At 47.0% G+C, this 22,328-nt stretch overlaps 1 protein-coding gene across 1 annotated transcript in view; it reads right to left on the bottom strand.

Moving 5' to 3' along the window:
* Nucleotides 1-22,328, bottom strand: part of LOC141977480 (uncharacterized) — a 57,287-nt gene that overhangs the window by 29,490 nt on the left and 5,469 nt on the right. Inside the window, exons 2-3 of the mRNA XM_074939000.1 lie at nucleotides 3,691-4,014; nucleotides 815-1,081 (exon numbers count right to left, since the gene is read on the bottom strand). Of these exons, the coding sequence (XP_074795101.1) occupies nucleotides 815-1,081; nucleotides 3,691-4,014 (591 nt within the window). The remainder of the gene's footprint in view (nucleotides 1-814; nucleotides 1,082-3,690; nucleotides 4,015-22,328) is intronic.

A 22,328-nucleotide genomic window follows, 5' to 3' on the forward strand; every position in this document is an offset into this window, starting at 1 on the left:
TCAGGTTCCCTGCTTGGACTACATCTCCCAAGATGCACCACAGCCAAGCCGGATTAAGCAGAGGGGAAGCCACGGGGCATCATGGGAGATGCAGCCCAGACAACGAGTGTGGCGCATGGGAGAGAGTGGGGCCATGAAGCACACAAACTAAAACCCCTCTGAGGTACCACAGCACCTGAGGCAGATGTAGTTTAACACTGAACTGTTCAGAAACAAAATATTTCATTTAGATTTTCCTAACAGGGAAATCAATCTTCTGGGTAAAATCAAAATTTTCCTGTGCAAAATTTCAGTTTTAGCAGCAACTGCATTGTCAGTCAAAACCATTCTGACGAACGATTCATGAGCAGCTTTACTAAATATCACCAAAAAATGCCAGTCTGGTGATATTTATGACCCAGCCAGGACCTAGAACAGCCAGAAACGTTGTGCCGTGACTTGAATCTCAACATTTCCAGCCTTGAACCAAAAGGATTCTGGATCCTGTTCTTATCCCATATTGGGCCTTCCAATTCTGCAAGGTTCGCCCATTACTAACTGAAAAGGCAGCTGGGGTTTGCTTTTTTAACTCTCTGTTAAAGAAGCTCTTATACAGTTATGCCTGTTAGGGTAAAATTCGGTTCTCAGTGAAACGTTCTCTTTGCTCTCCTGTAACACAAGCAGCGCTATAAAACTATCACTGTTACAAGCCTGATCCTACCAGTGACTTGGGAGATCAGCACGTGGCAGATTGGCAGGAAGGGGTCCTTTAGCTTCTATAGACGGTTTGTTTGTTTTTGTTTTAAACAGGAGTCTTTCCTGCAGAGGGACTTACCTACACAAAGGTCCTTTGCAGTGATCGTTGTGGAGCTGTGACTGACGGGGTTCTGTGCTGTGCAGGTGACGGCCAGGTGAGCATCACGGGGTCCCTGGGAGATGCTCAGAATGGGTCCAATGGACACCACAGCGCCCCCTGCTGGGCGAGTCCAGCTGTAGGTCACATGCTCCCCTCCACCCCTGACGGTGCAGCTCAGGTTGTAGTTACAGGTTTCATTCACACAGGTCACTGAGTCACACCGGATAGCTGGCTTCGGTACTTGCTCTGCGAGGGGTAGAGAGAAGAAACGCAAATGTGAAAACACAAATCTGATGAAAAATCACTGCAGGTTCTTACAAGCATCTGCCCAAAACTACCAAGAGAGCAGAAGCATTATTATAGAATGAAAGGAAAAAGACCTATTAGGTCACATCCTGTGCCAGATTTAAATGACTCAAGAGATGGAATCACCCAGTACAGATGCGTGCGGAATGTGATATTGGTATTCAGATGATATTTGTATCAGGAGTCTTTACTATTCAGAAATATCCACATTCTGAAAATCTTCTACTGAGGGTTAATATTTCTGTGCACTTCGCATCCTTTATTATTAGCCAAGGCATCACATTAGGGGATCCATTTTACAGATAATATAATTGAGAAGTCGCACAATGTTATTTCCAGCAGAGATGGAAATAGAATCCAGGTTTCTAATATAACAGAGCCAAGTACTATTCACTTTGCCACTCTACCTTTCAGAATGAATGGGCCAAATTATGTGCTTGGTTATGCTGATTGTATCCTGCAATAATCACTTGACAGTACTTTTTCTCCCAGAGACAGGAATAAAACCCTGGAATCTTATTCCTTAAGTGCAGAACCACAAATAATTTTGTAACTCACTAGCAAAATGTGTTTTATTAAATTTCCCTACCCCCAAGGAACTGGTCCACATAAAGAATAACAACATACTTCTTCTACCTGTTACTCCTATAACTCAAGGGGGAGCTATCTGGGCTATAGATCTGTGGAACTCCGAGATTCAAACCCTGCTGAAAATCCATTCAGGGAAACAGTAATATCTGATCATGTACTTAAAGACTGATGCCTTTCACCGGCACTCAATCCAGAGACTTTTAAGCTGACATTTATGATTATAATGTACATGCAAATTGTTTGCAAATGTACAAATTAGCTCATTGAATAATTTGCATTAAATGTCACACATGGTGGTGCACAAAACTTGGTTTCTATGTCCAGCCCAAGCTGGGGGAAAGCAGAGAAGAATGCACCAGGCAAGCTCTGGTGTCTCCAGGCATTATGCTCTGAAGGGCAGGTTTAGGGCATTACGTTTCAAATTGTAATGTTTGTTTTGGCTTTCAAAAAAACAAAACAAAATGGAGATTTTAATTTCCTGTGAAAATATTTTCATTTCATTTTGATTCTTTTGGTTGAAAAACTGAACATTTTGTCAAAATCAAACTGTTTAAGCGAAACATTGCATTTTTTAGAAGAACCTTATTTTTCTACCAAAAGAAATATCTGTTGTAAAATTTGGACCAGCTGTTCTTATGTTATTAAGCTAGACATTATTATTGCCGCTGAAAAAGTCTGGGGGCTGTGAGAAAACACATTCAAGTTCAGTTTGCAACAGGATTTCAAACTCTGCAAGTTTCATTATGCTTTAACAAAACTTTACACAGAGGGCCGGGAACTTATTTATACTAAGGTCCCTTTACATGGCTGTGGCACTGTAAAAAGACCTGAAAGTGAGTCCAACTGTAATTGAAGCCGATTTTAAGGTTCATTTACAATGGTCAGAGCAGAGTAAAGCAGCCTTAGTATTATTGTCTAAAATATAAGCCAGTTATGTGGCCACACTTGCGGTTTGTTATTAAGAATGTTTGAGAGACCAACTAACCAAGCTTAGCCAAATTTTATTAATGAAAGACACAGCAGTAGGAAAGAGTTAATACTTTACCAATCCTTCGGGAAGCAATTCCTGCAGTGTTCAGTTCACCTTACGCAGAAGATGTGCTCCGAAAATATGCATTTAAACTACACTAGAGCGATATTTATAATATGGTTGTTTCCAAGTTAGAGAGCACGCTGAACCTTCCCTGAGACTTAACCCACCAATCAGCTATTTGTCTCATTTTCTTGTAGCTGCCTTATCATTTGTTCTGGATACCACATTCCGAGTACCAGTTGGGCCATGGAGGTACATCCCAACCTGTACGAGGACACACCATTCATGCAACTTGCCTTTGACAGGTTTTGTATCTGCCAGTGCCAAAGCTGACTTCGGCTTTGCAAAGCCTTATGGGTATTACCTTAGCATGAGCAGAAGTGAACAGCATTGTGGGAAAGGCGTAATGTAATTTGGTTAATATGGCTGCCCATATGCTGTGTGTAATACTATATTAATCTGGGGTGTGCTGCGCCTGACATATGTATATTGGCTAACAGTGTAAGTGAGAATTCAGACCAGAAAGTGGAGGTTTGTCTTTAAGTGCTGCAGTATGGCTGGGTGCAGGCCCCTTGGTGCCATCTGCCCATTTCTAGGGCCTGATTTTCCTCTCTTGTGGCTCAGCAGCTTTACAGTTATGTAACTCGACTGACTTCGGTGGAGGTCTTCGTGATTTGCACTGGTGTCAAGAGGAGAATCACAAGCCTAGTGTGCAAATCTCCATGGGTCCTGGTTCTAATTACACAGAGGCCCTTTATGTCACTCTGGCAGCACAAAGGGGCGTCAGTGTAACTGAGAATCCTGCCTGCAGAGTTTGTTATATCAAAGTTTAATATTCGTGTAAAATGCTCAGTGTGTAACTTGTACATTGTTGAATGTTACAATTAACAGAAAGTTACAAAAAAAAAATCCACCCCAGACTTACTGAACACGCGCAGCAGGAAGTGTCTGTAGATGTTGTCTGGAGCTGTGCTGATTTGAGCGCTGTAGGTGCCCGTGTCCTCCATCCTCAGGCTGGTGATTTGAAGCGAGTAGCTCTCGGCAGGGACTCTCAGGCGTCCCTCGTAGGATGGGTCTAACACAATGACTGTGGGGCGGTTTCCTGCTACGACAGTTACTACAATCCTTGTTGTGTTTACTGTCCATGCAACAGTTTTAACTTGCTCTGCTGGGATCCCCAGAGGGAAAGTGACCGACCCTCCCAGAATCCCGCTCAGCTCCATCGCGCCTGCCTCTGCTCTGGAGGATCCTGCATGTTTAAAGAGAATAAAAGGGGCTTTAGGGAACAGATTGAGCATGGACCCCTGTTAAGGACAAATTAATTTCCTCTTCCCAAGCCCTGTGAAGGATGTCCAAAGAGAAAATAAGTTAATTTCTTTCAGTTTACAACAAATGAGCCTATGTAAGCCTCTAAGTATATATACAACTACTTACCCAATGACACAGAACATGATATAGGACTAGTACTCACATTAAACTCATCCCCAAACACCGGCACAATATTCTCTTTCCAGTCCCCTTGTCTCTAACATTTGAGCACTTGGGCCTGAATATTTTCAACATACCAATCTCTAAATTAGCCAGCACCCAAATCATTTAGGGCATCATAGGCCAAAAGTGACAGCTTGTATCTGGAAACAAATTAGAAATCAATGAAGATCTAATAACTCCTCCCTCCTACTTAGTGACATGTGAACAAAAGAGATGTAGAGCCCCTCCCCCCTCAACCAAATGCTCAACAAAAAGTCAGAAAATAAAAAGTTAACACACTAATACACCCCCACCCCCTGCCACTCGCTGTGCTTTGTGCCTGCATCCCAGTCCCCATCTTTCACCTGTACGTTGTAGACTGCAAATTTCAGACTCTAGGTGGAAGGGATCTTACTTGTCTGCAATGTGTCTAGCCCCTCGCTGGCAATATGTAAATGTATTATTTATTATTATTCCTATGATTTACTATCATAGCTCCTCAGCATTATTCTAAGCACCTCACAAAGCCAACTAAAGTCATGGGGCCTGATTCTCAGTTTCACTCAGGCTGCTCTTTACTGATCTGACAGCGTAAAGGGGCCTTAAACTGGGTGCAACCAAGGGTGCTGGAACAATTCATATAGTGGGGGGGGGGGCTGAGAGCCATTGAACCAAACCTATGGGTGCAACTGTAACTGACACCCACTTCAAAGCCCCTTTACATGGCCGGAGCAGTGCAAAGTGGCCTCAGTGTAAATGAGACTCAGGTGACTTATGGTAGCTGTCACAGACAGGGCAATGTCATGTAATGTCTTTGGGAGTCTACATTGTATTAAGTGTATGAATGATTTATGTACCACTGGGGGGCAGGGATTGTATGCACTGCACGAGGGGAGGGTTACCACAACTCCTCCAGGAAGTGAAAACAGGAAATCGCTCTGGTTGTAACACCTCCAGAGGGGTACTACCCCCTGGTGAGACTCTCGTGTTCTGATTCAAACTCGATTCTCCAGAGACCAATTGCCCGAGCTTGAACTGACTCAGGGCCTTTATTCTGGTTCCTGATTTAAAGGTTGATGTCAACTTGTAACAACAGGGAAAACCCAGCTGTGGGCTTTGAAGGACTGACACCTACCAGCGCCAGAGGTTGGAGTGGGGGGTGACCTCTGGCAAACTTTTTAGCGTGCGTGTAGGTTCTTTGATTTTCTTATATGCTTTCTCTGTAATGCTTTTACCTTAAGAATAAATGTGCTTGCTTAGAAGGAGCTGTCTGGTAACACATCTCCACTGGCAATGCACTGGTCATAACCCTAGAAGAGAAAGCAACACCCAGGGGCTGGCTGCTAGGCAGACTGGCTGGGTAGGGATATCAGAGTTAGAAGGAAGAAACAGGCACGTCTCCAGCCAAGAGAGGTGACAGCTGGAAACCTTTAAATGGGCGCCCCTGGGTGACCACACAGGTGCAGTTACCCTGAAATGGAGACAGTGGTGTTTATATCCACTTTGTACTGATGCGAATGGTTATACAAAGTTCAGGGCAGGGGAAAACCAGGCACATGCTTCCTGCCCTAAAGAGCTTATCATCTCCACTTGGCCTGATGGAATGACGTGCAACAGGATTTGAACACAGAGCTTTGCACACGCCTCGACCCCTCAAGCGGAAGGAGTCCCTCCATTTCTGGCAGCAACCATAGGCTTTTATTCTCGCTGAGGGCCAGCCGCGAGAGGTAGACGCACGATCACTGTGAGCGTGTGATACGACTCGACAGTTAGGGACCATAAACACACGAAAAGCTTGAGGTGGGCGGTTGGGGAAAAGGAAAGGCCAAGGTGACATGGTAACTAGGGCAGGGTGAAACTTTTTGGATGAATTGTTTACTTGCCATAACCTGCAGTTGCAGGGTGACTGAAGCTATTCATGTCAAGTTCGCGGAAGAGTTTTGACTGAACTGAAAAATGTGAAACATTTCAGTTATGTCGAAATGAAACATTTTATCATGAAAGAACTTGTTTTGATTTTCCAGCATTTTAAAGCAGGAAAGGCAGGAATTTTACCTTATAAGCTTCCACCTAGTGGTTAGGGCACTCAGCTGGGATGTGAGAGACCCAAGTTCAGCTCCCTGCTCCAGGAAATATTTAGTTAGCTATACAAGGTGGACCAGCTTCAAGAGGAGAGATTGAGACAGCCCCCCAGCACCAGAATATCCTATAGCCCAGTGGCCAGTGCGCTCTCCAGAAATGTGTGTGTGTGATCCAAGTTAAATCTCTTCCCCCCAACATCAGGCGGGGGGGGCGAGGATTGAGCCCATGCCTTCCACATCCCAGGGGAGTCCCATTCTCTGAGCCATGATGGGGTGCAGTGGAGAACCAAGTCTGTCTCATGATGGTGCAGGGTGGGAAGGGCATAGAGGAAAACACGGAGATGCCCGGGAAAAGAAAATAAAGGGTGGGGGGAAGGTATGGGGACTGGTGTTGCAGCCAGAGTGGGGAGGGAATGGGAAAGGAGACCAGGTCTAAGATGCAGGCAAGGCCAATAATAAATAACCATAATGGTCCATATGACCCTGCTCCTCCCATGTAAAAGAACAGCTTGGGAGTGTATTGTTTTTCGCTGTTAAACTTAAAGCTAAAGTTTTACCGTTATTACTCTGGGTAGGAAACAGCAGCTCACCCTGACCACATGGGACTGACAAATATGGAAACCCCCAGAGCCTAATCTAGCTGGACAAGACAGGAAATGTCTCATCCCCTGCGGGTTCATTAACTGGATGTGTCAGAGATCACAGCTTGGTAAGAAGTGTAAGGCCAAATGTATCCCTCCTACAGCTCCATGTAGTAGTTACAGCTCTGCAATGACTGGACAGAGACACAGAGCCCAGGGTCGACTTTACTATGGGTGGGCTCTAGACCAGGCTGGCTGTGGCAGGCAGGGAGAAGGCCTGTCTCAGTTAGGGATCAAGTTGCAGGAGCGATGCACTAACAGTTTCGGATCAGATTCTGATCCCTCACTCGGTGCGTGCCGCCTCACAGTACTGCCAACCTGGAGTGTTAAAACTCCTGAGTCAAGCTCCTGAAAATCACGAGAATTGCTTAGAAATCATAAGAATTTTGGATAATAAATTTTGGGCCCTTTCTGTGGGTCCTCTACTGTTATAGCCTTTACGGGGTCACGACTTCAAGCTAGAAACTTACTTTTCTTTTTAAAGGAAAGCTGAAATTCTCACTTAATCACCAGACTCCAGGAGCTGGGGCTTTAAGAAACACCCCCAAACTCTGACTTTGCTCTGGAAGTAGTTTGTTGGGCCACATTCTGTACTCTTGCTCCTGTTGAGTGGTACCTTTAAAGCCATTTGTGGTATAAGAATCTATCTAATATGAGTAAGAGGCATTAGAATCTGACCCTTAGGGTACCTCTACACTGGAATAAAAGACACGTGGCCCGGCCGCGGCTGGCCTGGCACAGGTGACGAGGGCTTGGGCTGTGGGGCTGTAAAATTGCTGTGTAGACTTTAAGGGTCAGGCTGGAGCCTGGGCTCTGGGACCCTATGAGGGGGGAAGATCTCAGAGTCCTGGCTCCAGCCTGAGCCCAAACATCTCCACTGCAATTCTGTGAGCCTGGGTCAGCCACAGCCATGCCCAGGTCTTTGACTGCAGTCACACTCTGTGTCTGGATAGTCTATACTCCATTAAAGTCAATAGGATGGTTTGACCCTGATGTCTACAGTGCATATGAGTGCATCACATGTATCAGAGCTAGCTGATCAAGCCAGCTTGCTAAACATCGCTGTGGCAGCATGGGCTCGTACAGGGGTTCCCAAACGTCATTGCATCATGACCCCCTTCTGACAACAAAAATTACTACACGCTCCCAGGAGTGGGGATCAAAGCCTGAGCCCTTCTGAGCCTCGCTGCCCCAGGTGGGAGGGGGGCAAAGTCAAAGCCCAAGCCTGAGCCCCAGCACCCCAGGTCGGGAGGTGAAAGCCAAAGCCCAAGGGCTTCAGCCCCAGGCAGGGGCTTGTAAACTGAGCCTTGCCACCCAGGGCGGAAGCCCTTGGCCCTGGGTGATGGGGCTCAGGCTTCAGCCCCGGGCCTCAGCAAGTCTAACGCCAGCCCTGCCGACCCCATTAAAACAGGGTCGTGGCCCACTGTGTAGTCCTAACCCCCACTTTGAAAAGCACTGGGCTAGTACAATCACTCCTGGGACCCTGGGTACATACTAGGGTGGCAAGCCTGTTCCACCGCCCCGTCATTCTGGCTACATGGCTGTTTTTAAGGAGTTGGCACGATCAAGGCTAGCTCTGATACGTGTGTTGCAATCACACCTAACTGCCATGTAGATGTATGCATCCGATGAAGTGAGCTGTAGCTCACGAAAGCTTATGCTCAAATAAATTGGTTAGTCTCTAAGGTGCCACAAGTCCTCCTGTTCTTTTTGCGAATACAGACTAACACGGCTGCTACTCTGACACCTGCCATGTAGATGTAGCCTTCAGGTTTTACCGCCTACAGCTAGGCTCCGATGGAGGGTTTATTTATTCTCGTGAGTTGCCCCAGGTGTGCACATTCTTTGCCCCCTCCCTATTCGCGCTCCTTTTGCCACCTGAGTTTAGGGAAGTTGGGTGGGGGGGAAGGTCTGTCATTTATTTACATCCTGGGTGGCAGTCACAGCTCATTCCTCCTCACTGACTACAACCGGGATCAGATTTTGAGTAGCTCTAAGCTTGCGTGATCCACTGTGGAGGTTACATAGTTACAGAGATTGCACAGGCTCAGCTTGGGTCTGGTTTACACTAATGCCTCATCAGCAGATTCTCCTGTGGAGTTGGTCCTAATTCACACCAGCGCCAGTGAGGCGAGAATCAGGTGCTTACTGTGTAGGGTAGCAGCACCCAGAAGTGGTTTTCTGTTCTTTCTAGTCTCCTCAGGACTATGAAACATTTTCTGCGCACAGCTAAGAAGCCTCACCAGAGGAAGAGCAATAGAGATGAGTGACGATGGAGAGATAATCCAGGGATTGGTGATGAAATCCAGAGCTCTGCCTCTACATCCCTGGTCCAGCTGTTCAAACCAGGTACTGTGGTGGCTGTTTAGTGGATGCTGTGTGACCTGATTTGATGGAATCTATGCAGAGCCGAATGGACACGTGTCCAAATGACAATCTGGTCCACTGCTGGCATCTAGAGGCCTAGGACTGAATGATACATGGAGACTGGATTCAGCTCTGACTCCTAGATGTGGTCCCTCCAGGTCTGGGTCCAGGCAGATGGGGAAGTTTGTGCTGCCATGGTACACCTGCGGGTGGAGGACTTGTGTCTCCAGGGTTGTCAGTTTGGTGCCTTTCACCAGCATGAAATTCATCAAGGATTCAGCCCTGAAGTCCTCCATTGGTCCAGACTCCCCCTTGTGCCATCTGTCACGGAGTCCCTGGGCAATGCTCTGGAACTGCGCCCTACGAAGCCAGTCAGGACTCTGGGGGAGCCTCCTCTCTGGGAGCAGACTGTCTGCAGGGCAAAAAGCTCACACAGCTTCCACCTTCCTGGGGCTGACCTCAGAGCATTCAGCATCCTCTGCCCCTCCATGCGCTTCCCACAGCGAGTCCGCTCAGGCGGGGTCCTGGGGAAGCCAGAGGGTCCTGCACCCCAACTTCACAGTCAGACGTGACTCTCAGCCAGCCAGCAAAACAGAAGGTTTATTAGACGACAGGAACATGGTCTAAAACAGAGCTTGTAGATACAGGAAACAGGACCCCTCAGTCAGGTCTGTCTTGGGGACGCCAGAGCCCCATCTGGCCTCCCTCCATTTCCCCAGCCAGCTCCCAACTGAAACTCTCCAGCCCCTCCTCTCCTTTGTCTCTTTCCCAGGCCAGGAGGCCACCTGATCTCTTTGTTATCCAACACCTTTAGTTGGCAGCTTTGCAGAGGAGGGGCCCAGGCCATCAGTTGCCAGGAGACAGGGTGTCAGCCATTCTTTGTGCAGACACCATCACACTGGCCCCCTAGGGCTCTGCCACAATCACACACCCTTATTCCACCACCTAGATACTTAAGAACTGCATAGGGGAAACCGAGGCACACACACAGTATTCAGAGGAAACATTAAGAACATTCCCACTTCGTCATATCGTCACTGGAAGATTTGCTGAAATTTTGGGGCTGGATGCTACCTTCCCAAAATTAGTCAGGGTGTTGTCAGCTGATTTGATAATTAAGACAATGAGCTGGGATCCAAGAAATCCACATGAGGTTCCCAGCACTGTCAGAGGCTCATATGTGACCTTGGGCAAGTCACTGAATCTGTCTCAGTTCCGCCATCTGTAAAAATGGGGATAATGATCCTCCCTTTGGCCTGTCTAGTCTGTTTAGACTGTAAGATCTTCAGGGCAGGGCCTGTCCATTGCTCTGTGCATGTGGAGGCCTAGCACAAGGGGGCCTGATCTCTGCTGGGCTAGTGTAATAAATATAAATCTTCCAATTTTTTGACTAACTCTCTGTTCCTCATGCCCTGCAAGTAGTTAATTCAGGACAATGGCACAGCAAACACCAGAAAAATCAGACGGAAAGGATAGAAATAGTGAAAGAAGATGAATGAAGCACATTGGCTTTAAAACCCTAATGGGTGAGCTCCTGGCCCCATTGAAGTCAACTGAAGTTTTGCCGTTGACTTCAGAAGGAGCCAGGACTTCACCCTGTGAGTGGGGAGATGGAAACTTGATTCAAGAGCTACCATGGGATTGGTGGGGCCAATCCGGTCTTCCTAGGTCAGTCTGCCTGCCCCACGAGGTTAGTTCCAGAGCTCACAGGACGGTTATAGGATCCTGAGTTTATTTCCAGCGCCTTGACCATGACTCAGAATCACAATAGGATGACAACGCATGGATACGTGTCAATCATCATGCACTGATGTGATGTCATGGCCCGATGATTGCCACATGGCAGGGTGGTATCACGATTCTGATTTCAGCATTTGGTCAAAGGCACGTAGGTGGCGAATGGGAGTACGGCCTTACTGTGAAGTGCCCTGATGGAGCATCTACCCCAGCTGGAGTCTGAAGAATGTACAGATTGAGGCCCCGGTTCTTCACCATATGGCACCTTGAGTAGTCATGTGCACCTCTACAGATCCTTCAGCTTTACTGAAGTCAACAGAGCTACTCTGATTCTGGCCCCCGACTGTGCTACACCCACTTTGCACTTACTTTTCACACATGTAAATGACAGTACAAGGTGCTAAGCCGTGGAAAAATCAAGCCGAGAGATTGGAAATGAGGGTGTGAAGAACAGAGTTTGCTGTAAGCACTGTGAGCTAAATAGGTTCCATTTAGGCTTTATGGTCAGGCAGTGTTTATACCTTTCTCCAGAACGTCAGATTAAAAAAGAAGGTCCCTTAGCTCTTAGAAATAGAAGTGGACAGAATATAGATGATACTTCTCCTGACCGCAGCATTTGTGATCTTCTTTTGTCTCTGTAGGGGTTCGCAAAAAGAACAGGAGGACTTGTGGCACTTTAGAGACTAACCAATTTATTTGAGCATAAGCTTTCGTGAGCTACAGCTCACTTCATCGGATGCATCGAAAGCTTATGCTCAAATAAATTGGTTAGTCTCTAAGGTGCCACAAGTCCTCCTGTTCTTTTTGCGAATACAGACTAACACGGCTGCTACTCTGAAACCTGTAGGGGTTGGGGAACTTCTATTTCTCGTGAAATTGCTTCACACAGTTTCTGAGAATTCATGATGTTAAGCATCAGTGAGAGGGAACTGGACCTGAAAACAGAGAACCTGGTGCTCTATTTGACTGGCAGATAGCTAATGTGACACCAATTTTTAAAAAAGGCTCCAGAGGCGATCCTGGCGACTACAGGCCAGTGAGCCTAACTTCAGTACCGGGCAAACTGGGTGAAACTATAGTAAAGAACAGAATTATCTGACACAGAGATGAACACGATACGTTGGGGAAGAGTCAACACGGCTTTTGTAAAGGGAAATCATGCCTCATCAATCTATTAGAATTCTTTGAGGGAGGTCAACAAACATATGGACAAGAGTGACCAGGTGGCTATGGTGTACTTGTACTTTCAGAAAGCCTTTGACGAGGTCCCTCATCAAAGGCCCTTAAGCAAAGTAAGCTGTCATGGGATAAGAGGAAAGATCCTCTCATGGATCAGTAACTGGTTAAAAGATAGGAAACAAGGGGTAGGAATAAATGGTCAGTTTTCAGAATGGAGAGAGGTAAATAGTGGTATCCCTCAGGGATCTCTACTGGGACCAGTCATATTTAACATATTCATAAATGATCTGGAAGAGAGGTGTGGCAAAGTGAGGTGGTAAAATTTGCAGATGATACAAAATTATTCAAGATAGTTAAATCCAAAGCAGACTGCGAAGAGCTACAAAGGGATCTCACTAAACTGGGTGACTGGGCAACAAAATGGCAGATGAAGTTCAATGTTGATAAGTGCAAAGTATTGCACATTGGAAAACATCATCTCAACTGTCCATACAAAATGATGGGGTCTCCATTAGCTGTTATCACTCAAGAAAGATCTTGGAGTCATTGTGGGTAGTTCTCTGCAAACAGCCACTCACACCATGATTTCAACAATTTCCATCCCACCATCAACCTCAGCCTGGTCCAGTCCACACATGAGATCCACTTCCTGGACACTACAGTGCTAATAAACGATGGTCACATAAACACCACCCTATACCAGAAACCTACTGACCGCTATTCCTACCTACATGCCTCCAGCTTTCACCCTGACCACACCACACGATCCATCGTCTACAGCCAAGCTCTGCGATACAACCGCATTTGCTCCAACCCCTCAGACAGAGACAAACACCTACAAGATCTCTATCAAGCATTCTTACAACTACAATACCCACCTGCGGAAGTGAAGAAACAGATTGATAGAGCCAGAAGAGTTCCCAGAAGTCACCTACTACAGGACAGGCCTAACAAAGAAAATAACAGAACGCCACTAGCCGTCACCTTCAGCCCCCAACTAAAACCCCTCCAACGCATTATTAAGGATCTACAACCTATCCTGAAGGATGACCCAACACTCTCACAAATCTTGGGAGACAGGCCAGTCCTTGCCTACAGACAGCCCCCCAACCTGAAGCGAATACTCACCAACAACCACATACCACACAACAGAACCACTAACCCAGGAACCTATCCTTGCAACAAAGCCCGTTGCCAACTGTGCCCACATATCTATTCAGGGGACACCATCACAGGGCCTAACAACATCAGCCACACTATCAGAGGCTCGTTCACCTGCACATCCACCAATGTGATATATGCCATCATGTGCCAGCAATGCCCCTCTGCCATGTACATTGGTCAAACTGGACAGTCTCTACGTAAAAGAATAAATGGACACAAATCAGATGTTAAGAATTATAACATTCATAAACCAGTCGGAGAACACTTCAATCTCTCTGGTCACGCAATCACAGACATGAGGGTCGCTATCTTAAAGCAAAAAAACTTCAAATCCAGACTGCAGCGAGAAACTGCTGAATTGGAATTCATTTGCAAATTGGATACTATTAATTTGGGCTTGAATAGAGACTGGGAGTGGCTAAGTCATTATGCAAGGTAGCCTATCTCCCCTTGTTTTTTTCCTACAAACCCCCCCCCCCCCCCAAGACGTTCTGGTTAAACTTGGATTATTGCTGTGCACATTGTAAGATGAGCTATTGCCAGCAGGAGAGTGAGTTTGTGTGTGTGGTTTTTGGAGGGGTGTGTGGGGGGGGGGGGTGAGAAAACCTGGATTAGTGCTGGAAATGACCCACCTTGATTATCATGCGCATTATAAAGAGAGGTTTCAAAGAGGGATGGGCTATTACCAGCAGGAGAGTGAGTTTGTATGTGTGTCTGTGGGGGGGGGGGGGGGGGGAGAAGGGTGAGAAAACCTGGATTTGTGCTGGAAATGGCCCTCCTTGATGATCACTTTAGATAAGCTGTTAGCAGCAGGACAGTGGGGTGGGAGGAAGTTTTGTCTCATGGTCTCTGTGTGTATATAATGTCTTCTGCAGTTTCCACGATATGCTATGCATCCGATGAAGTGAGCTGTAGCTCACGAAAGCTCATGCTCAAATAAACTGGTTAGTCTCTAAGGTGCCACAAGTACTCCTTTTCTTTTTAAGAATACAGACTAACACGGCTGTTACTCTGAAACCACTCAATATGCAGCGGCTGTCAAACAAGCTACCAGAATGTTGGGAATCATTAGGAAAGGGATCGACAATAAGACAGAAAATATCCTATTGCCACTATCTAAAGACATGGTGTCCCCATACCTTGAATACCGCGTTCAATTCTGGTCACCCCATCTCAAAAAAAAATATATCAGAATTGGAAAAGGTACAGAGAAGGGCAACAAAAATGATTAAGGGGATGGAACAGCTTTTATAGGAGGAGAGATTAAAAAGACTGGGACTTTTCAACTTGCAAAAAGATGACTAAGGGGGGATATGATTGAGGTCTGTGAAATCATAATTGGTGTGGAGAATGTGAATAAGGAAATGTTATTTACTCCTTCACATAACACAAGAAGTAGGGGGTCACCAAATAAAATTAACAGCCAGCAGGTTTAATGCAAACAAAAGGAAGTATTTCTTCACACAACACGCAGTTAACCCGTGGAACTCATTGCCAAGGGGTGTTGTGAAGGCCAAAACTATGCAAAAAAGAAGCAGCTAAGGTCATAGAGCATAGGTCTAGCAATGGCTTTTAGCCAGGATAGTCAGGGATGCAACCCCATGCTCTGGGTGTTCCTAGCCTCTGACTGCCAGAAGCTGGGAGTGGACAACAGGGGATGGATCACTTGATGATTGCCTGTTCTGTTCATTCCCTCTGAAGCATCCGGTGTTGGCCACTATCAGAAGACGGGATACTGGGGTAGACGGACCATTGGTCTGATCCAGTATGGCCGTTCTTATGTTCTGATGTTCATCCCTTAATCACTGTGCAGAGCAACATAAAAATTTGCTCTAGCAGTTATAGTCCAAAGATATAGCAGAACTACTGAGAGAAAGAGATTAGAGAGGGTGGCATATATTGTGATAGTCAGATGAGGACATATTGAGATAGATGGATAGACAGGTAGATATGGGGATGGATGGATAGGAATAGGTGAATGAATGGATGCATGAATATGGATATATGGGGATGGATGGACGGATACACGTGGAGACAGAAGGGGAGCTAGACCAACAGCCTCATTGTGGTGCATGCATCTGCCTGTCCATAGCAGTTTAATTTGGTGTTATGTTCTTTGTGTGTTTGCTATAGGGATAAATTTTAGCAGTGTGTCTCCTGGGTAGGCCACAACAGCGAGTAGTAAGCAAGGGCTTTCTCTGGCAGATGTGTCCTGGGCAGTTAGCAGCCCTAGCTGTGAGAAGGGTAGTGGTGGGGCCTTTGGAAAGGACAAAGAAATTGGCTGGCTCCACTACAGAGAAGCCGGCTACTTCTAGAGGTACGGGTCTTACGAGGAGGATGGACAAAGTGGCTGTGTGCTTGGCATTCTGCTGGGAAGAAAGGAAAAGGTTGAAAGGCGCAGACAGGGCCTATGACTCAAAGTCACAGCCACCAAACACTGACCTCGGTAAAGAAGTTGTCTAGATGCCAGTCCACTCATGGGGGTTTTGCACAGTTTTCGCTTACGGGAAGTTGAGTTAATGCTTCCCTTTATTGTTTCTCTGCCTCCCTCTTAATGAGATCTTGTGGTGATATTATTATGAGACTGGGACCCCATTGTGCCAGGCGCTGCACAGACACAGAGTAAGGGCACGAATACACTACAAGCGCTTCAACGGCACCACTGCAGAGCTGCACCTTCACCTCTGTAGTGCCACAGTGTAGACACTCACTGCCACAATGGTAGGGGGTTTTCTGTCACTGTACTAAATCCACCTGCCCAAGAGGTGGTAGCTAGGTTGGCAGAAGAATTCTTCCGGTGACCTAGCAGAATCTACAGTGGGGGTCAGGTTGACCTAAATACAGCACTTGGGGTGTGAAATTGCTCATAGCCTGGAGCGACATAGCTAGTTCAACCTCAGTTTTAGTGTAGACCAGGCATCAGAAACAGTCCCTGCCCCGAAGACTTCACAATCCAAATAGACAAGACAGACAAAGGGCAGGAGAAGGAAAGGGTTGTTGTCCCCATTACGCAGAGGTGAAGCATGGGGCAGATTTCCGCATGTATCCTGTGGCTCCCACTATGCTGAGCTGTTCTGAAAATCTGACCTCTTCTTTGTGTCTCACAGGGTGAGCTCTTTTGAAAATGGCCATAAATTGCCCAGCCCAACTTGCCCAAGTTTATGGCAGAGGTGGGAATTGAACCCAGATTTCCTGTACCTTAAGCACAAGACCATCCCTGCTCAAATGTAACGATGGGACCCACTGCTGCAACATGCCGGACCCCCTCAGTTTCTAGTGAGGTTAATGGCTGCTGAGAGCTATTAGCACCCGAGACCAGTTCTTTGGATTTCACGGCTATTACTGAGAACAAATCTTGCTGGCTGTTCCAATGACTCTACTTTCTAGGGGAAGAGGGAGAACAGGTGGGGCGGGGGATAAACTGCCTCACAGATATCCAATGTCATACAAGACAGGCTTGGAAAGGTTGAAGTTGCAAAGCGGAGAAGTGACACAGCTAGGCAAGTCGCCACAGTATAAGCAGCATCATTCAGCAAAGCTCTCTTAGGGTCCATCTACAGTGCATGTTAACCCAGGTGTGTGGGACCCCCAGGCTTGTGGACTCAGTGTTCCCAATCCCATGTAAAACTGAGTTTATAGTTGCTGGACCCAGGTTTCATGGCCATCCTAATGTGTCTGTGCTACGCAGACCTTCTGACTCGGGTCTGTGGCTTAAGCTGCATCCACACTGCAAAATGACAGGGCTTGAACCCCAGTCACAGGGGGACTCAGGCTGTGATCCTCCTCCCCGCAGCAGGGTCCTAGGACCTGGGTCCTGAGCGCTTGCTGACCCAAGACTGGCTGATTTGTGTGTAGCCAGAAGGTGTGCCTGGACTCAAACTTGAGTCAGAGCTTGGGCTTAGGGTGCAGTGTAGATGTCCCCAGTCAGCCTGATCCAATTCCCATTGATGTCACTGGGAGCCTTTCCATGGACCTCAATGGGCACTGGATGGGCTGCACGGTCAGCAAATGGTGCTGTAGCTTGCTCTCAGTCAGCTCAACTGCACTGGTCTGTCTTTTGTTGAGAAAAGAAGTGGGGAAGTAAAGATCTCCTCACTTGTGCACACATTGTTTACCAGGAAGCAATTGGGTGAGCTGCTGCTGGCACGTACCAGCATGGCAAGATCAATGCTGCAAAAGCTTTTTGGTAGTTGCCATCTGCTAGGGTGACCAGATGGCAAGTGTGAAAAATTGGAACATTGGGTGAGGGGTAATAGGAGCCCATATAAAAAAAGCCCCAAATATCAGGACTGTCCCTATAAAATTGGGACATCTGGTCACCCTGTGTGACCTGCCAACGTGGTGGAGCATGAAAGACAAGCCATAAATAGACCATTGTGTTTCATGATACAAAAGCACCTGCAGTCCACATAATGGCGAATGTGCAGTCTTGTACAACAGCCTTGCAACCCAAACTGATCCTAAAGAACTAGCAAAGTCCTAAACTCTGCCTGCTCTCAGAAAGGTGGGGATTTGCACATGGGCACACCTTTATTTTAAGCACTGTACTGCGTTGCTAGTGTGTTAGAAGTGCCAAACTTAAGTGTTCAAAAATCCTGAGTCAAGGCCCCCCCCCCCCCCCCAAAATCAAGAGATTGGTTTAGCAATCGCTTCACGTTTCCAAGTTTTCTCTGCAACCAGAAGGGGTAGAAATTTTTTTTATTTTTTTTTTTAAATAAAGGCAAATTGAGATTTTCCCCACAATCTCTTGATTCTAGTAGCTGGGACTTTAAGAAAAAAACACCAAATATCGTGAGACATAAATCCATGAGAGCTGGCAACACGGTAAATTCCTAGGTAGCACATGCAGAATGAGTGACTCTTTCCTTAGCTACATTATAACTATACAGAAAACAGATAGTTTAACTAAGAGCTTGAAAATTGAGAACAGAATCATTCAACCAACAATACACCTCATCAATAATTTACGAGCGATAATCAATGATGAATCTAGCATGCAAAATGCACCAGGCCCTGGACAAAGACGGTCCCCATTCTGAAGGGTTTACCATTTAATTTTCTAATTTAATAATTAAAAATATTGCCTGCCATCCTGCATCAGGATAAGACAGTGTGGCCCCTTGTACACAAATCCAGACACACCGACATCAACTGGGTGCAGGGATCCCCAAGAGCTGGGGCATAATTAATAACATTCTATTTTATCTTTCTGGATGGCTTACACTAGTACATGAAAGAGTTCACCATCAAGTACCATAAGCAACATGATGCAGGAAGCAGTGAAGCACAAGAGATACGAGCCACACGCTAAAGAAATATCGTTATTCTGAAGTGCTCAGGGAAATGAGGCAATTGCTGGATTCCCAGGGCCCAAGTCACAGCCGCTGCTAATGGATTTTTGTTGTTGCCGTTATGAAATTTTGTAAGACTTCTAACCTGTTGCAATGGGGCACAAGATATTTTGTAAAGCCCCTTTCGCTCCCAGGGGGGAGTTCAGTTCCTACTTCTGCAAGTGCCTGGCCTCAGTAATACTTCGAACAGTTATGGAGAGGGCAGGAATCACTAGCCCCATTTTATAGATGGGCAAAATGCAGACACAAAACAGCGCAGTCACTTGCTGTCAGAGCGGCACAACCAGGATTAGGCCCTAACTCTCATGAATGTCCCTGCTAGGTCACAGTGCCTGGAGGACCCGCTAGACTCCCCATTAGGCTGCTCCTACCGGAAGACGACCCTGACAGATGCTCAGGGACCAATGTGGAATGGCTCCGGTGTGTTGTAGCACAAACCCCGCCGTCATTTCAGTGGCTGGCAGCCTCCACAGAGAAGTGGGGGACTGAATGAGTCCCAAAACCTGAACTGCCCTCTTTTGCCTAAAGGTAGCTCCCTTCGGGCCTGGAGGTGGCGCGCAAAGCTGCCCTGTATTGTAGCCCTTATGTCAATGGAGGAGTTTGGCCTCCAGCCTGTATATATGATAAAGTCAGGCAGGCATTTTCCCTTCAAACACACAGCAAAGGCAATGGACAAACTCCCTTCCCAGCCCTCACTTACCGGCTTTGTAGAAAAGGAGGAGAGTGAGCCATACACACCAAGGTGTCCCCATTTCTGTGCCGGAGCTAGGGCCGTTTCCCGTTGCTTGAACACTCCCAGGCTTCAGAGACAAGAAGCGTAGCCCCTTCCGCTTTCAACAGAAAGACTCAGAAACCACAGCACTGCGCATGAATTTCCAGGCTACATACTGCTACTTCTGTGCTTTTCAAACTTTTTAGCCTCTGAGTGTGACCCCCTCCACCCCTTCTAAATTAAAAAGGGGGTTAAGTTAAGTTAACGGGGGCTCGGCGCTGTCAGCCCCACATTGCTGACAGCCCGCGACCCCCATGTAACCACCTTGCGACCCCCTGAGGGGTCACGATCCCCCCAGTTGGAGAACCCCTGTACTACCGCGTCAAAGCGACGTCTGCGCTCCAGAACCCCGGCAGTGGCGCTAGGATGGGGTGCAGCCGCGCACGGCAGAGCAAAGCTGGCGGCGGCCACCCCGGGATGCGTAGCTGCACGAGTCTGGCAGGCTCTGGTGCGGGGGAAGGCAGCGGGGAACGGCTGAGCGCTGCTGAGAGTAGCAGTGTAGGCAGCCTGGTCTGGCAGGGAGCCGTGGATGGTATGGGTCTCGAGCTTTTGGGGCTCAGGACCCATTTGTAAATGTTTAGGGCCTGTCGCCCCCGAAAATAGTCTGGGGGTGGAGGCCCTGGGGTGGTTTTGGTCAGATGCCGGTGGGGGATGGGTCCTGCCCGGCACTTGCCCTCCAGTGGCGGCTCCGGCAGCTCCCGTGCTGTGGGGCTGGCTGCATTTCAAAATTTCAATTTTGAATTTATAAAAAAAAATTTAGACTTTTTTTTGGAAAACGAACAGGAAAGTAATTGGAACAAAACCACTTTCCACACTTCGAAATGTTCACAATTCATGCAAAACGTTTGTTGGTCGGGTCCGTTCATAACCAAGGGAAGGAGCAATGAACCCTATTGCTGTGGCACCAGGCACCAAGGCCATTCGTTGTGAATCAGTGCTACAGCGATGAACCACTCAGGACGACACTCTCTGCCGGATAGTCATTACGGGAGTGGTCCGGAGTAAAGACTGGTGGTTTGTATTTGCTCAGTTACAGTATCGAAGGAGGGCTCACATTTTGAGGCCAGGTGATCCTAGCAGAACAGCTCACAGGTGAAACCCCTGTAAATGGAGGGGGAATGTGACATTTACTCTGTGAAATTCCAGAAGAATCCAAGAGAGAATGGGACAAGTCTTCTCGGGACAGGGCAGCAGTGCCTCGGCTGAGTTCTCTGTATGAACTGGTACCTCTTCTCTGCCAGGTAAACAGGACTCATGGATATTCTATAAACAAACAAGTAGCATGTACCCCCGCCCTCACTGATTTCTGCTCTAAACAGGAAAGCCCCCAACACCTACTATTGCTCAGCAAAGGGGCAACAATATTAGATCTGGACTCCCCTGGAAGTGTTCCTTTTAAAATGTGCTCGGACAAACTCTAGCACCTGGCTCCATCTCCCTTACACCGCTCTGGGCAGCTGGAGCTTTTCCTGCCATAATGGGGCATTCAACGCAGGAGGCGTTCAACAATGAGACACCGTTCTACACCACCTGCACCCAACCCCACCACATAGGAGGCCTTTCGGGATAGGGGGGGCATGTGGCTGGAGGTAGGAGCTGGAAGGTGCTGTGCTCTGGCATTCCACGTCTGCTGAGTATTCCCCACAGGGCTGAGTTCCTGCCACATCCTTTGGTTCCCCCATCAGCCTGAGAATTAGAGAAGGGGATAGGTGGGCTAAATCCCACACACTGGATCCTGCTGATTTACTGTATTCATGATATTTTCCCAGTACTGCTTAGCTCAGAAGTATCATCTGCTTCCCCACAAGGTTTTGGTTCCGTTGAGTAGGCGAATCAAATGACTCGGCCAGGATTACACAATGAGGCGGCTGTTCAGTTGCTCAGGGAAACCAGGTTCCTCTTCTCTTTCCTATGGGTTTGTACCATGATCCATCATCCTCATTATTGTTTGTTGCTCTAGAACTACATGCCTTTGTAAACCAAAGTGAACCGAGCACACATTCCTACCCCGCTTTCTGACCTGGAGGATCCCAGGACTTGGTGTATACATTATATATTACTGATCCCTTCACCCACCTCACAACTGCGGCCAGCTGTGGTGGAGGACCTGAGTCAGGAAAGCCTAACACAATAGAGCCACACCACACAATGGCACTGGGACAAGAAATGGTCTGTCTCCCGAGGAGACTGTAGGGAACTAGAATGCAACTACCCCCACTGGACTGCTCCACGACAGCCAGACTAGAACCCTGCTAGAAGATCTATAGGATGTTTTATGATCAAGACTAGAGCAAGTCAAAAATTTCCATCCAAACTGTTTTCAGTGAAAAGGGGCCTTTTCTCCTAAACAAAAATGTTTGCAGGAAATTTTAATTTCCTGCAAAAAATGTATCTGACAAACTGGGCATTTTCTGGAAAAAAATTAAAAAGCAAACAAAATGTAGTTTCTTTTGATATTTGCGTATGAGTAAAATACTTATGCTTTCCCCAACTAGTTCTAGGACCTCGTTTTTTTTAAAAAAACCTCTCATCTGCAAGACAGCATCTGCAGCAACCAGGAAACCCCCTACCAACATGCTAGTCACTGATCTTTGAATCACAAGCTTTCAGTGATATCCACCATTGGTGTCCAATCCAAGTACGGCTCAAGTCCAAATCTGCTTAGTTTATAATGTCAGGTCTAATCACATGGTGTGGTGATACACTAGCTAACTAAACTAGGAACAAAAACAAAGCATTCATGAATTGTATGGCAGGTTAATGCTGTTCAGTTATTAGTTAATCTGGAAAATGAAAATTTA

Source organism: Natator depressus, chromosome 24, assembly GCF_965152275.1.
Source record: "Natator depressus isolate rNatDep1 chromosome 24, rNatDep2.hap1, whole genome shotgun sequence".
Lineage (NCBI taxonomy): Eukaryota > Metazoa > Chordata > Testudines > Cheloniidae > Natator > Natator depressus.